Source organism: Pogona vitticeps, chromosome 15 (assembly GCF_051106095.1).
Source record: "Pogona vitticeps strain Pit_001003342236 chromosome 15, PviZW2.1, whole genome shotgun sequence".
Lineage (NCBI taxonomy): Eukaryota > Metazoa > Chordata > Lepidosauria > Squamata > Agamidae > Pogona > Pogona vitticeps.
In genome coordinates, this window is record NC_135797.1 from 13226265 (window position 1) to 13240445 (window position 14181).

Here is a 14181-nt window from a genome sequence, read left to right on the forward strand (position 1 = left end):
GGAACTTGTGCCCCAAATACACAACCACCACCCAAAGGCACACATATTTAGAGAGAAAGCGAACCCTGCTTTTTAGCTGGCTGGACAGCACAGTGGTTTGGGTCTCCAGCTGCAGAGCCAGAGGTTGGAAGTTCGATTCCCCCCACGGTGCCTCCCGGGGGGGGGGGGAAAGCCAGCTTGGGTGGCCTCGGGCAAAAATGGCACAGGAGCCCCAGGGCGACCCCCCCGGAAGGGAAGGGGGAACCACTTCTGAGTCTTCTCTACCTGGAAAACCCTGGAAAGAGTTCCTATAAGTTAGAATTGGCTTGATCGCACAGGATTCTAATTAAACTTGAATGCGTAGCCAGCAGGTGAGTGAAGCCAAAACATTTACACCACTATAAATTATTCAAAGGAAAAAAAAACCAGAAAGTTGTATTGTCACGATGTGGCCACTAGAGGGCGCAGAGGCTATGTACTGTATTGAAGAACACCTAGCGCGGTCTCTAGCTCCCTCTAGTGTCCAGTTCTGATAATTCATGGTGAAAATACTGTACTGTACTTTATTTTCTCAATTTTTTCCGTTTACCATGCTATGAATAGTGTTTGCTATTATCTACAGTTTTCAGCGTGGCAGTCCTACTGTAAAGGGCCCAAAAGTGATAAGCAAACGTCTGTGCTTTGCCAGAACATTTCAGGCTGGAAGTTATATCAACAGAAAATTTCCTATGGGGAAAAAAAAAGACAACTCAAGTCCATACCTTTGTCAGATGGGTGGAGATGGCATGACACAGACGAGGCCAGATTGTCCCCCTGCGTTTAGGAACTCAAACGGCACCACAGACTAAAGAGGATCTCTTGGGAGTTCAGATTTTGCTCAGTCCTTCCATTAACTTTCAAGGGTTCACACAGTACCTCTCATATTAATCCTGCCGTAAGCTTTACTTTTCCAGGTAATCTTTCCGCAGAAGACATTCTTTCTGTGTTTTGAAAAGCAACAGATTCGGGATTCCTAATCAGAGAGGCACATCTTCCAACTGCTTCCCGCCCGGCGAGGAATGGGTTTTCTCCCCTCCGCCCCGATAAGCTAAGTAAACACTCACCAGTTTAGGAGATGTTAGTAGCTCCTAGTTAAGCTTTCATGCTCCTGTTGCTTGTGTTACCTCCAAAGTAGATTATTACAGCTGGATGCCCAAAACATCAAAGTGGCCAAACATTTATAATACCCTCCGAAAAGTGCTTCTTTCCCCCCAGAGGAATGGACAAAAATTCTCTTAACCACCCAGCTTTCTTATTAAAGGATTTTTATTCAATTTTTAATAGCAAACAGAAGACACTGCACCCAAAATCAAGTGTACGTGGTACACCGTTAACAGCGATGACATGGCAACCGAAGTCTCCTTGTGGCGGTTTTTAATTTTCTTTTGGAGAGGGAACGTGGGTCTCGTCTTCTGCCCCCTTCCCTCCCTTTTTTCCTAAAATCAAAGACAAACTTCCCCCGGCTTCTGGTTTTAGACGAGGGGCCGCAGACTTCATGGGAGTTTTGCCCGCAACATGATTGAGAATGTGGAAAGGTCAAGGATTAGGTGTTGGTGTAGAAAAATTCCAGGACAGGTAAAACACTTAAAAGCAAAACAATCAAAAAAGAAAAGAAGCAAAAAAAAAAAAGTGATTTGTTATGGTATCGAACTATGACATCTTCATTTTAAATACAGGAGTAAGACAGGCTGCAAAAAAGTCGAAGTTTTAGATATACAGTATATATGGTCCGTTTGATAGCAAGACAGCAAAATGGGTCTTAAGGAGCAGGTGGATAAATGGCTGGTTTAGATAAAGATAATGGAGCCCAGTCAAGGAAAAATACATTTCACACGAGGTGCATCATCTACCTGCGTTTAGGGAATCGGGGTAACCCCCCCCCCATACATACACACACACACACCCCTCTCTCTCTCAGCCTCATTCTCCTTGTTTTCACAGCCTTCGCCAGGATAAAAGCTGACATGGGCTCCGTTCACACAAAGGAGCCTAAATACGGCAACATCCCAGGCAGCCGGAATAACGGACATTGTCCAAACCCACCGTTCTCTTTGGGGGGAGCCGGAAAGGTCCGGAAACCCTCCCCGCTCGGTCCCTCTCCTGGGTCAGAACTCCCTCCGGGCCTCTTTCTCGCCTGCTCCCTTCTAAAAGGAGCAAGGAAGAGGCGATGCTCTCGCTCCGCCTTAGGACCAAAATGGATCCCTACGGATTCAGGGCCGGCTTCTCTCGCTACTAAGAGACAGGGACGCCCCAGCTTTTAAAAACCTGCCTTCCAACCCGATCCTGGCTCCTGGCCCCGCTCTGCAACCGGTTGTTCTGGAAAGCAGCGGAGAACGCAAGAGAGAGGGTCGGCGTGGCCGAGGTGGTTGGAGACGCTCGTCGTTTTGGGAAAATGAGGTGTGTCCCCCCCACTCGCCCGCCCGCCTCTGTGCCGAGGGGAAGGGGGAGAGGCAGGGACATGATCCCAAGGCTTCGCACCGGTTCTCCCTCCCTTCTGGCCACTGGGTTTTTGCAGCTTCCTTATGATACAATTTACAACAGTTGTGACGGTGACTCCGGGCCTCGGCCGCCCCTTCCCTTGCCAGCCGGCTTCAAAAAGTCCACCGGTCGTCCAGGTGTCTCGCGCCGCTGAAGGGGCTACTTGGGGATGGCCCGAGGGTGGGGGCCTGCCGCGTGGAGTCCTCGCCGTTGAGACTCTTCCGGCAGACGGGACACGTGTCGTGCTGAGGAAGAGACGAGAGAGAGAGAAGGATGTGACTGGGGGGCAGCCGGAAAGACGGTGGCAACGTGTGTGTGTGTGTGGGGGGGGAGGTTGCAAAAAACAGGCTGGGTCACAAAGCCCTCAAATCGCTCTAGACCAGAGGTTCCCAAACGGGGTGCCGTGTTGCCTTGCGACGCCACCCAACCCAACCAGGGGTGCCACAGAATCTGCAGAAGTCCTACTCAAGCCAGGCTTCCCCCTCCATGACCCAAAGCAGCGTCCCGGGCCAAGTGGCCGGTAAGTCTAGGGAGCCGCTCCCCTAGACTAAGAATCGAGAACTTCCAGCAATCTTTTGAATGGAGAAGCACCCCAGAGATTCCACCCCCAAGGCCAGGTGCCCCCAAATCGCTTCTACCCCAGCCACCTGGTTCTCCCGGAAGGCCCCACCAGCCTCCTCCCCCCCCCGGTATCTTTCCCCCCCTTCAGTCCCGAGGCCCCCTCACCAGTTCTAGCCAGGGCACGATGCAGCTGCTGTGGAAGTAATGGTTGCAAGGGAGTTGCCGGACCTGCTCCGCCACGGCGTAATCCTCTTTGCACACGGGGCACTCCAGGCCGGTATCTGTGGGAAGGCAGGAGGGCTCGGGTGAGGGCAGAAAGAGCCGGCGGAGCCCTTGCTGGTTTGCTACGGTTTCTCGACCAGGAAAGGAGACGGGAAGGCAGGGGTCCTGGCCCAGAGCGAACAGACCCGCCTGCCCTGGGCAGGAGAAGCAGCTGGTGACGGCCCACCGAGGGAGGAAAGGCGGCCACTGGGAGAGACAGGAAGAAGCCCTTCTGCAGCCTCAGGGTGCAGCGGTCAAACTCCCGCGCTGCAGCCAAGACTCTGCTCATGCCCTCTCCAGGGCCACCTTCCATCTGTGTTCGCCAGTCGTGCAGACAGTGAGGGACTGTGGAAACCAACCTCCAACAACATCTGGAAGACCAGCCATCCCCACCCCACCCTTGTAATTATGCGGACCAACCATCCATTTTAAGGGCTGGACCAGTTGCCAAACCTCTGTGTGGCACCTGAAGGACCGGCTTAACCCAGGGGGATCTGCCTGACAACTGCAAAGTGGTCATATGTGGTGAAAATACTTTTTTCTGAGATTTTTTTCCTCTTTTACCATACTACTTATTGCGTTCCCTATTATCTGCGGTTCTCAGCATCCGCAGGGGTGCTTGGATTCGCTTGCTTTCCTCTTCCCTCCCCCTCCCTTTTCCCTCTTGCGCTGTGTCAGAATGCAAGGCTGCAAGCTGAGACCGTCTTCAAAAAAGAACTTCTCATGCTTTTTGGCAATTGCTAGCCACGTCGCAAGTGATGAACCATCAGCTGCTGCTCCAACGGCCGTATTACGGACGCAGGAGTGAGTTTTACGAAGCTGCCGCTGGAGAGCACAGGGAGTGAGCTTTGGCTAAGCAGTTTGAAATCCCTGCAAGGTCAGGTCTCATTTGGTCTTCCGGGCAGAACGGGCTGTGTCCAAAGAAAGCCCCAAAAGCTACTTCTACAGCTGCCCGTCTGAAAAACAACCTGCCCCTTAGTGGCCAGAGGTTGCAACTGAAAACATAAATTTAAAAGTCTCTGGAGGGAACCGCTTGAACCCAGTGCCTGGCTGAGTCATGAAAAAAAGCAACTTTCCCCCCACCCGGCTCAGCTCACTAATCTGTTTTCCCCAACCTGGCGCTCCCAATCGGTCCCTGACTCCGAGTCCCATCAACCCCCCTTCCAGTCCTCCGCCCCCCCCATTAGGCCAATCGACGGAATGGGAACAAAACCATCAGAGAACTGACCAACTTGTTCCTGAGTCACTGCCACTGTCGGAAGAGAGGAGATTTTTTCTTTCTCTGCAGGGGGAGGTCCCGAATTTTCTAACTGTCCCAGGAGCTGCAGCGGGTGGAAAGGGGGGGCAAGGAAGAAGGCAAAGATCCCATCATCAAAGTGGGGGTACTGATACAGATGCTTGTGCCGCAGCTCTGCACGGGTCCCTGCTTTTAAGCGACGGCAGGAAATAGGCCGGCTTATCGAAAAGCAAATCGCAAAATGCTGGTCTTGGACCGAAGTTACCTCAAAATCATCTACCAGCATTACGTTGGTCCATCTAAGGCAGCCACCATCATCACCCATGTGGATCTTCCAAGGATCCTTTCCACGCCAACCCGTCTGGCACCCAGGGACCTTGCCAATAGGTGTGCCCCAGTTTCAAGCAAGGGCGGGTCCAATAACGTAAACCTCAGCTTTGACCAAGAGTGACTAAACACCTTTGAACGTTCTCCCATAGGTGCGCACGGCCACGGTCCCCTGAGAGGCAAAAGTATACTCCGCCTCTCCTCCTGCCCCCCCTGGGGAAGGTGAAAGGGAGAACGTGGTGGCTGAAGAAGGGGCTGCCACGGCTAGACACAAAGCCATATATGCAAGATAAGCCATGGGGAAGGGTCTTGGTGGGTTCTCTCTGCTGGCAACCTTACCTGTGTGACTATCGCATCAAGGCCGGTCTGTCCCCAGGCGTAGTCCCCGGGGCTCGAGTGCAGAGAGGCATTCCTGGAAGGAAAGAGGAAGGACCCGCTCAGCCCAGGGCATGAAGGAACCCAAGGAGGGGTGAAGCAAACGGGCCCCGGCGCCCCCTGTCACAAAACACCACGTGCTACCCCAGGCATGACGTACAAGAACTTTAAGGATGATGCATTTATATCCCACCATTCCGCCAAGGCATACGGAAGTGGTTTTTAAAGAATGCATGACTTATAAAACACAATTTAAACCTATAATAATAGAAGACATTAACTCGGGGTGCTCTAAAACATTTCAAAAACATATGCAAAAGGGTTTAAAAAAGAAAGAAACACAGAACCACCCTATTAAACTTTCTTCCCAGTTCATCCATTTGCTGGATGGACCGGAAGGAGGGAGCCCTCCTAGCTTCCTGTGGGAGGGAGTTCCACAGACCAGGAGCAGCCACCAAATACTTTTTTTTTCTCTTATGTCCTCACTAGGTGAGCCTCTGGGGGTGCTGGGACCTAGAGAAGGACCACCTCTCAAGGTCTTAAAAACTGGACAAGGTCATACTGGGGGTGGGCGTTACGGTCCTTCAGATTAAACCTTTGCTTGCCTGGAGTTGCCACAGTGAAGAATGAATTGGGGGGGGGAGTCTTCCTCTGGGAAAGTGCTTTGAAAACCTTTTCAAATCGGATCGCACACGGATGTTGGAAGCACAAAAACATACCTCTGTTGCAAATCCTTGGCACCCTCTCAAACCAACACACTCTCAAAACCCCTAATTGAAAACAAAGATTGCCCAAAGCAGGCTCTGCTTACCAAGAAAAAGGGGAAGGAGGAGAACCAGGAACGGGTGAATTGGCGAAGAAGCCCGCGAACAGCTGCTGTATGATTCTGTTTGGGAGGGAGAGAGAGAAGAAAAGTCAGCATGTCAGGAAAACCTAGAACGTGGCGATGCAGCGCCCGGAGGGGGAGCAGCTCCAGTTTTTGCTACTGCAGCTGCACGGAAAGGGAGAATCTTGTGGGACCGTGAGGAGCAGCAGAGAAGCACCCCCGCTCTGTCTGATGAATAAAGAGCAGATGGCAAATTCTATAATTTGCAAATATAGCGAGCAAGAAAAGAAATAATAGCAACAGCAGAAACAGCTACAAGCAAAATAAAGGTGGCAGGCCTTCTCCTTCTTGGAGCCCCCCCCCACAAGTCAAATGAAGTCAGTTCAGAGCAAGGACAAATGAGGAACAGAGAAATGAAGCCAATTCAGAGCGAGAGCAAGAACAAATGAGGAAAGGTCGAATAAAGTCTAGGTACTATAAGTATATGGGCTTTCTTTCCGTAGCATATGGCTGCCTTCCACAAATGTGTGCAAAAACCAAAATGATTTGGAGGGGAAGTGGTTTTTTTTTTTATTAAAAAAAAACACAAGTAGGAAAGGAGAAATAAAATTGTAAGTCACCCCTCCCTGACAAAGCCACTCATCTCTAATAACATGCATACCCCTTTCTCTTAATCGCCTTCGTTACATAAAATAAAAACTAGCAGATCCAAATCCCCCCCCCCAAAAGCAAGGTAGTTGGGTTTTCTAATGATGCCTTGTTCGTAAAATGTACGGACATGGTGTGAATCCCCACCCCATTAGGTGAGAACAGCCACTCCCTGACTCTGCCCCCCCCAGCTCCCCTCTGCTCGGCCAAAACCCCACCAGAGGGACAAAGGCAGCCGCACAAGGCAGATGCCCCCCCCCCCCAAATCTCAGAGAGGGTCCCTCCACGTGGCCTTACCCTTCGATGGCCGGCGACCTCTCCGGCCGGGTGGTGAACCGGAGCCGGTATCTCCGCGTCATGGGCAGCCGGGGAGGCCGGCTTGGTCCCCACAGGTCCGCGTGGGCTTGGTGGCCCCTTTCGTTGTCTCTGCCGTCATGGTCCAGGGAGCTGCTTAGGAAGGGGAACACCATGGAATGGTCCAGCTGGTCCCAGAACTGGAGGAAAGAAAACGGGACGTCAGCTTGGGCTCTCGATCGCTTACATCGTGGCTCAAAGTAAATTCTGACTTGGAAAAGGTGGGGAGAAGGCCGTCTGAAAAGATGGAGGGGGAACCTTTCTGAGGGAGCACTCGAAACGCTGAACCAGTTGTTCTTCTACACCCTCTCTGTGCTGTTTTGCTTACCTGATCTTACACAGTACCTCGTATTTCCCTTGATTATTATGATGGGGAGCCCTGGGGCACAGTGGCTAAACTGCAGTCCTGCAGTCAAGACTCTGCTCCCAAGTGCCGAGTTCGATCCTCCGCCGTCACAGCTACCTGCTCATTTTTGCCCCATGTGAGTGCCGGGTGGCACAGACTTTAAAGGAATAAATGCATTTTCTCCACCCTCAGCTCTGCTAATAATTAGACTCTGTAACACCCACAGTTAAATAAACACCCACTTTCTCTCTATCGTGCTGCCCAGCGGTCTGCTAGGAAAGCCAACTTCCCAGGCCCCATCACTTCGCTTCATTCCATTTTTCCTAAATTTCAAAGAAAGTACAGTAGGGGCCCCCATATCTGTAGGGGATGGGTTCCAAGCCCCCCCCTTATAGATGCTGAAAACTGTGATTATAGCAAACATCATTTTAACAGCAAAAACAGCATGGTCTCCACCTCCTTCTAGTGGTCAATTCTGGTAAATGTCCCCTTTAGAAATACAGATATTTCTAGGATTGTTCTTTCAATATTTCCAAACTCTGGATAAGGGAATCAGCAGATACTGATCCCGCAGATACCGTGGGGGGGGGTTTCCTACTGTACACCACTGTGTGCACCACCTATTGTTACAGGAGGTGCTTTTATATTCGGTGTGGGGGGGGCGTAGCACATCCTGAAGCCCAGTCAAGAGGGTCAGCTTCCGCAGGGAAACAGAACCTCTCGGATCAAGTGATGCACAAAGAGGCGGCAGGCGAGCGGGATGAAATTTAAGTCGACAGGTGGGAGAGTCTAGTTCTCCGGCTACGTACCCAAGGGAAAAGTGCTGCGGAAGGACACCGCCCCGAGGTAGGAGGAGTGGCTCTCTTTCCTTCTCCCTTCACCTTTTGTAAGATCTGAGGTCCTGCTAATCATGTGGTCCTTCAGGTTACTTTCTAAAATCTTCACCTGTCCAGAGGTGGACGGGAGAAATAAATATCCAAGGGCTGACTGCGGCCTCCTCTTCCATGGTTATGAAAGTCTGCCATCTACCCACGGGTGTTGGTATTGCAGGCTTCAAAAATTCATCTCATACTTTAGGACCCCCCATATTTGCTGGGGAAGAGTTCCAAGCCCCTGTGGATACTAAAAACTTTGGATAATAGCAAATGCTAGCTAGCTAAATATAGAGCATGCTAAAGGGAGGGGGGGATCCAGGAAAAAAAAAACAATTTTCACATTTTTCCCCCGACCTTCAGCAGACCTAGCTTTCTCCTTCTGGCTCTGAGCACCCTCAGAGCCTCAGGGAAGAGGGCTTGGTGGACTCAGGTTGACAGCTGAAATTGGGTGAGCGGGAGGGAGGGATGATGGGCTGGCCACTCAAGTTTTCCACTAAACCCCCCCCGCCCATTATATTTACCCGCTGCTTCTTCAAAAGGAAGGCCTGTCTCATACTCTAGCAAGTCCCTCTTGGAGACGTGAACAACAACTCATTAGTCTAAATATATCACGGCTTCAGGCCGGTGCTATAATTAACCCGTCTTGCAAGGCATGTGGGAAACCCAAAGAGTCAGACCCCTCTTTACTTTCCAGGTCAAATCTGATTCCGTTTTAATTCTAAATTGCGAACGAGCAGAGTTTTTTAAAATAAAGACGCCCCTTTCGAAGGTCTTGCTAGCTCATGATGACAAAAAACACAAAACATGCTCTACCTGATCTGTTGCCCTAAGCAATGGAAACCCCGTAACAACCCTCTTGAGATGCTTTCACCCAGAAAGCCATCATGCCAGGAACCAAGGAAAATCCAGGGAGCCCTCTGTGCTTTTGGCTTCTTGCTCCCCCCCCACTTATTCTCCAGGCCCTTCCCACCTTGTTTTTTTTTTCATACTCATAAATGGTCTCTACGTAGCTTTACCTGTTTGGGAAATGCTGTCCGAGTATTCATGGGAAGGGGGAAAAAAAACAATCTCACCTCGGCAAACAGGGTGGAAGGGCTGTCGTCGATCCCGGTGCCGCCGCCTTCTAGAAAACTAAGGAGAAAAGTCGGATGAAGGGTGTGTGTGTGTGCAGGGGCACTTCCAGAAATAAAACCTCTAAAGCCACCTCCCAGGGGTGGGACCAGGAAGAAGCAAAGGAAGCTGCCTATGAGAGAAAGATCCTAAGTAAGGGAACAGGGTGAAACCTGAGTGTCTGTAGTACTGGGGGCAGCCGGGTTGGGGGGGGGGGAGAGAGATCAGATCATACCACAAAGAACGTGGTCTAAAAGAATCATACATAAGATTCTTATTATATATATTATTCTTAACTTATCAACCAAGTTCTTTCTGTAAAGACACCCTGATGCTTAGGTTAAGCTGAATAATGGACAAGCCAAACCAGGATATTTCTCAGCCTGGCATTCTCACATCTTCCTCTTTGGACTGAGAGACTACAAGGCTCAAAATCCCCTGACATATGACTTAGTTCCCCTTGTATACCACTTTCCCCCCCAGTAAACTCGAAAGAGGTGGAGTGGGTTCTTCTCCACCTTAATTGATCCTCTCCCGATAGCCCTATAAGGTACGCTGACTTGAAGGGCAACGCCTGACCAAGCCCCCATCCCCCCGGGAGGAGTTTCTGCTGGGACCTGAAAGCCAGATCTGACCCATAACATTCCCACGCTCTAACCACTGGGCCACTCTTCCTCTGTAAGTCTTTAGTGAGGCACCTCTGGCTTCAATCCCATCTCTATCATGAGGTCAGCTGAAATACCATGTTTTCCTGCAGCCACGGGATGTCTTTGGCAGCTGTTTTAAACAAAAACCTAAATATCTGGGGCCTCCTTTGACAGGGGCTGGTCTTGATGATCTCTCGGATCCCTTCCAGCCTCTGCACTTCTAAGATCATTAATCCTCTTTTGGAAGCAGACAGCCGGGCTGGACGGACTTGGATCTGATTCAGCAAAGCTATTACGTTCCTATGACAAGCGGGAAGACATTCAGCAGCCAACCTGCCCAGGCTGAGTCAGCCCTTCAGATTCCAACATGACTGAGGACAGCAGGGAGCAAATAAAAGGGGGGCCTTTCCCAGGATCTCACCCCCCCCGCGCCAGCACAGAAGGACGACATTGAATCAGCCCGTCTCAAGGACTGGGCATGTCCCCAAATTTGGCAGCCAGAAATCTTAAGAGCCACTTATAGCGCAAATGGTTTGTGGTCTTTAAATTGAGTGTACAGGTCACCCTCCACTGGGTCAGGACCAAGTAGAGCCAGGATTCAGCCCGGATCATTTTCCATTTCTGATCACTGACCCTCCCTCTCTTGGGAAATAACCAGACAGGGCAGATAAAAATCCATGATTTAAAAAAAAAATTAAATCATTTAAAAAAAATTAAAATTGTCAACAAGAAGCTGATTTTTTAAAAAAAAAAATCAAATTGTGATTTATATCAAAATTTTCACTCGGTATAGCACTAGGATGATCTAGAACAGATCCTGCCCCTCCTATGTATTGACTGCCTTTCAAGTATTTGAACAGCGCTGTCCTGCCTCCCGTCAATCTTCTTTTATTAAAGCTAATCATGCCCAATTCTTTCAGCCTTTCCTCCTAGGGCTTGGTTTCAAAGTCCCCCACCCCACCCGATTCTCCTTCTCGCCCTCCTCTGAACTTGTTCTGCTTTGTCAGCATCCTTCTTGAAGTGCGGTGTCCAGAACCGGACACAGTACTCGAGATGAGGCCTAACCTGTGCTAAATAGAGAGTAACTTGTATCTCCAGCACTAGAGGTGGAGAGAAAAGAAAAGAAAAGGAGGGAAGGAGGGAGGGAAAGGCATGGGGCCGTTGATCAACATCTGATGCGTTTGGGAGGGCGACAGGTACCTGGAATTGTCTGTCACTTCTTCAATGAAGCCAGACTCACATCGAGGGCATGTGTACTCCTGCAAGGAGAGAAGGAGAGAGAGAGTACGGATGAGGCCAAAAATACCCAGCGGTGGGAACCAAAGCTCCAGGGACGAGTCCTTAAAGAGCTCAGCCCCGGGAACAAACCTAGCCCATGATAAGATTGCCCTCCGAGTCGCCGGACTCCTCCGTCCTCCACGGAAAAGGCAGAAGGAACAGCAGCGTGTGTTTCCGATGGTTCGGGGACCACCCTTTCTCCTCCCGCCAACCAAGAATGTCTGGCTCGTAAAGACAGATCGGACAGTGTGGAACGGGCGCAGAGACAGGACCATGGCCGAGCCCACCCCATTTTAAAATATTATTATTTTTATAACCATCCCCAGCATCTGCAAACACAACATACAAAGAAACAGAAAGTATGCCAATACAGTACTCAAAACAACTGCCACAAAGGAAACTTTAACTCAAACTAGTCCACCCAGCACTAAGACCAGGAGAGAGATATATTTCCTCCAAAGTTACAGGGATTATCCTCTCTCATAACCCCTTTCAACACAGCATCAGCTCTCGTCTGGGGAGACGGCCTCCACTTTTCAAATAATACAAACTTCAGAAAATCTTGCCACATTTCAACTCACCCAACACAGGCCACAAATCAATGCACCGTGAGATGTAACCACATACCCAGGATTCTTAAAGCCAATGAATGTTTTACTTGTGGTTTCTGTATTTCATTCTGCACTTCATTTTTCCCCCATATGTCCAAAGAAAGGGACATGAACTTCAAAAGCTCACATTAAAATATTAACAGTTAATCTTGAAGGTGCCACATGTTTTTGTCTTTGTTTTGTATGGTTTCTTTGGAATTTGCCTGATATTTTTAAATGTTATGTCAACTTCTTGTCAACAGCTACCGTGTTTCCCCAAAAATAAGACAGGGTCCTATTTTTTCTCTCTCCAAAAAACGCACAAGGGCTTAATTTCAGGGGATGTTTTATTGTTTTTATGTACAACCATCTACATTTATCCAAATACCGTCCGGTCTTCTTTCTTCTGGTTGCTGCACAAGGGCGGAGGGCGGGGTTTCACTTAAGAGGGGCTCATTTTGGGCGCAGGGCTTCTATGACAAGCATCCAGAAACATCATACTAGGGCTTATTTTCAGGTTAAGTCTTATTTTCAGGGAAACAGGGTATTTCCCAGAATTCATTGTACCGTTCAGTTTTTCGTGTTCAGTTTTTCAGTGTTTAGTCCAAATGACGGCAGTTTTGAGCAGCTATCCTCTGCCCGGCTTTTAACATTAATCTGGACCCGATGTCCACTTGTAGGCTTTCATTCATTGGGGGAATTATTTATTGCTCTGCCGGATTTTTCCGACTGCGTCTGGACATGGGAATAAGCCAGGGAGATGTACGAATTCTGCTGACTGAAGACAAACTCCACTCCGGCAGCTGCAGCGTTCAATGGAAGCATGAACAAACCTTTGGGTAATGATGGGGGTTGATGGTGGCATTTGAATGCGGTGGCAGCTGACGCGCTGGTGGGATTCCCTCCTCTTCCTCCCAGCCAGGAAACCGAAGAAGCAGCTCCTGTAACTAACCCCACTTTCTTCTCCAGCTTGTCAGGAGAGAAACGAGCCAGCCATGCTCACGTCCAGAGAAAACGACCCCCTGACCAAAAGCCTGTGGTGTCTTTAGCCTCTCCGGTTGGGAGCACGCAAGCACACCACGCTCGTCCCCAGAGGACAGGGTTCCTGCACTTCTCTGGCTTGCTGTGATGCCCAGATATCATTGCTGTGTGAGCCTAGAGGGGACTAAGCCTTTACAGAGGACCCAGAACTATTTGAAACAGATTTTTAAACATACAAAGCACGGCACAGGGGAGGGAGAGACCCAGGAAGTCAGTTTTGGAAGCAGAATGTGGCTCCCAGAGACTATGGAACTCCCTGCCACCGGAGGCCAGGCTGGGTCCCTATTCTTGGCTGTCCTTCTGCAAGCAGGCCAAGGGACCTTTCTCTTCCGGCCAGGTTTCCTTTAAATGATGGTCTGCCTGAGTGGGGTTTTTTAATGGATGGTTGCGCCTCAGTGCTTTGAACGTGCTCTGGTGTTGCTAATGTTTGTTTAATATGGTATTCGTTTAATTTTTTTAAAGTATCTGTACACTCCCTGTTGTTTGCTTTAAATCCTGTCTTTTAATTATGTAAGCTGCTTTGGGTTCCTTTTAAGGACAAAGGTGGGGTAAAAATATTTGAAATAAACAAACGCTGAGCTAAACAAGACCCTGGTCCGAACCTGCAAGCCTTCTTAAATCCTCTCGTGGCCAAGAATTTCTGGGGGAGGGGGAATTAAAATGGGGGTGCGGTCGCTCAGGTGTGCTGGAACCCCTAAAATTGCCACCCCATCCCTGTGAGGGCGGACGGGGGCTTTTTTGGGCCGTTATTTTTTTAAAAAAATTGAGGATATGGGTTCCTGAGAGACCCCCATCTGGACCCGTGGAAGGCTGTACAACCCCAACCCCCCCCCCAGTCAACAGAGGAACCCAGGCGTCCGGCCTCGCCCCACCCCCACCCCCACCCCCCAGCCCCTCCCCCTCCCGCCTTACCGGCAGTTTGGGCCTGACCTCCCCCTTGCAGCTGTGGCAGAAGAAGCGGTGCTGGGAGACGGCGGTGGCCGCGGCCGCCGAGGCCTCCGCCATCTTCTCTCCCCGTCGCCGCCGCCGCCGAGGCTCCGGTCTTCCCGGTCTGGGCCTCTTGCGTCGCCGGTGCCGCCGCCTTCAGTCCTCCCAGACGGGAGCCGAAGCGAAAGCAGCCACCGCCTCCGGGAACCACGAAGGCCTAGAGCGGAGCGCCGGAAGTGGGTGACGCTCTAGCCTCCCGATGAGGCCACTTCCGGCCTCTCG

General features: G+C 50.4%; 1 protein-coding gene across 1 annotated transcript; it reads right to left on the reverse strand.

The window, feature by feature from the left end:
• Positions 1-1266: 1266 nt before the first annotated feature.
• On the reverse strand, positions 1267-14138 carry RNF115 (ring finger protein 115). Its single transcript, XM_072983790.2, has 9 exons — positions 13885-14138; positions 11264-11322; positions 9380-9437; positions 7029-7225; positions 6069-6143; positions 5222-5294; positions 4547-4640; positions 3223-3338; positions 1267-2741 (listed from the first exon to the last, which is right to left on the reverse strand). The coding sequence occupies exons 1-9, from the start codon at positions 13975-13977 to the stop codon at positions 2610-2612; spliced, it is 897 nt and encodes a 298-aa protein (XP_072839891.2). The 5' UTR covers positions 13978-14138; the 3' UTR covers positions 1267-2609.
• Between the last annotated feature and the right edge of the window lie 43 nt (positions 14139-14181).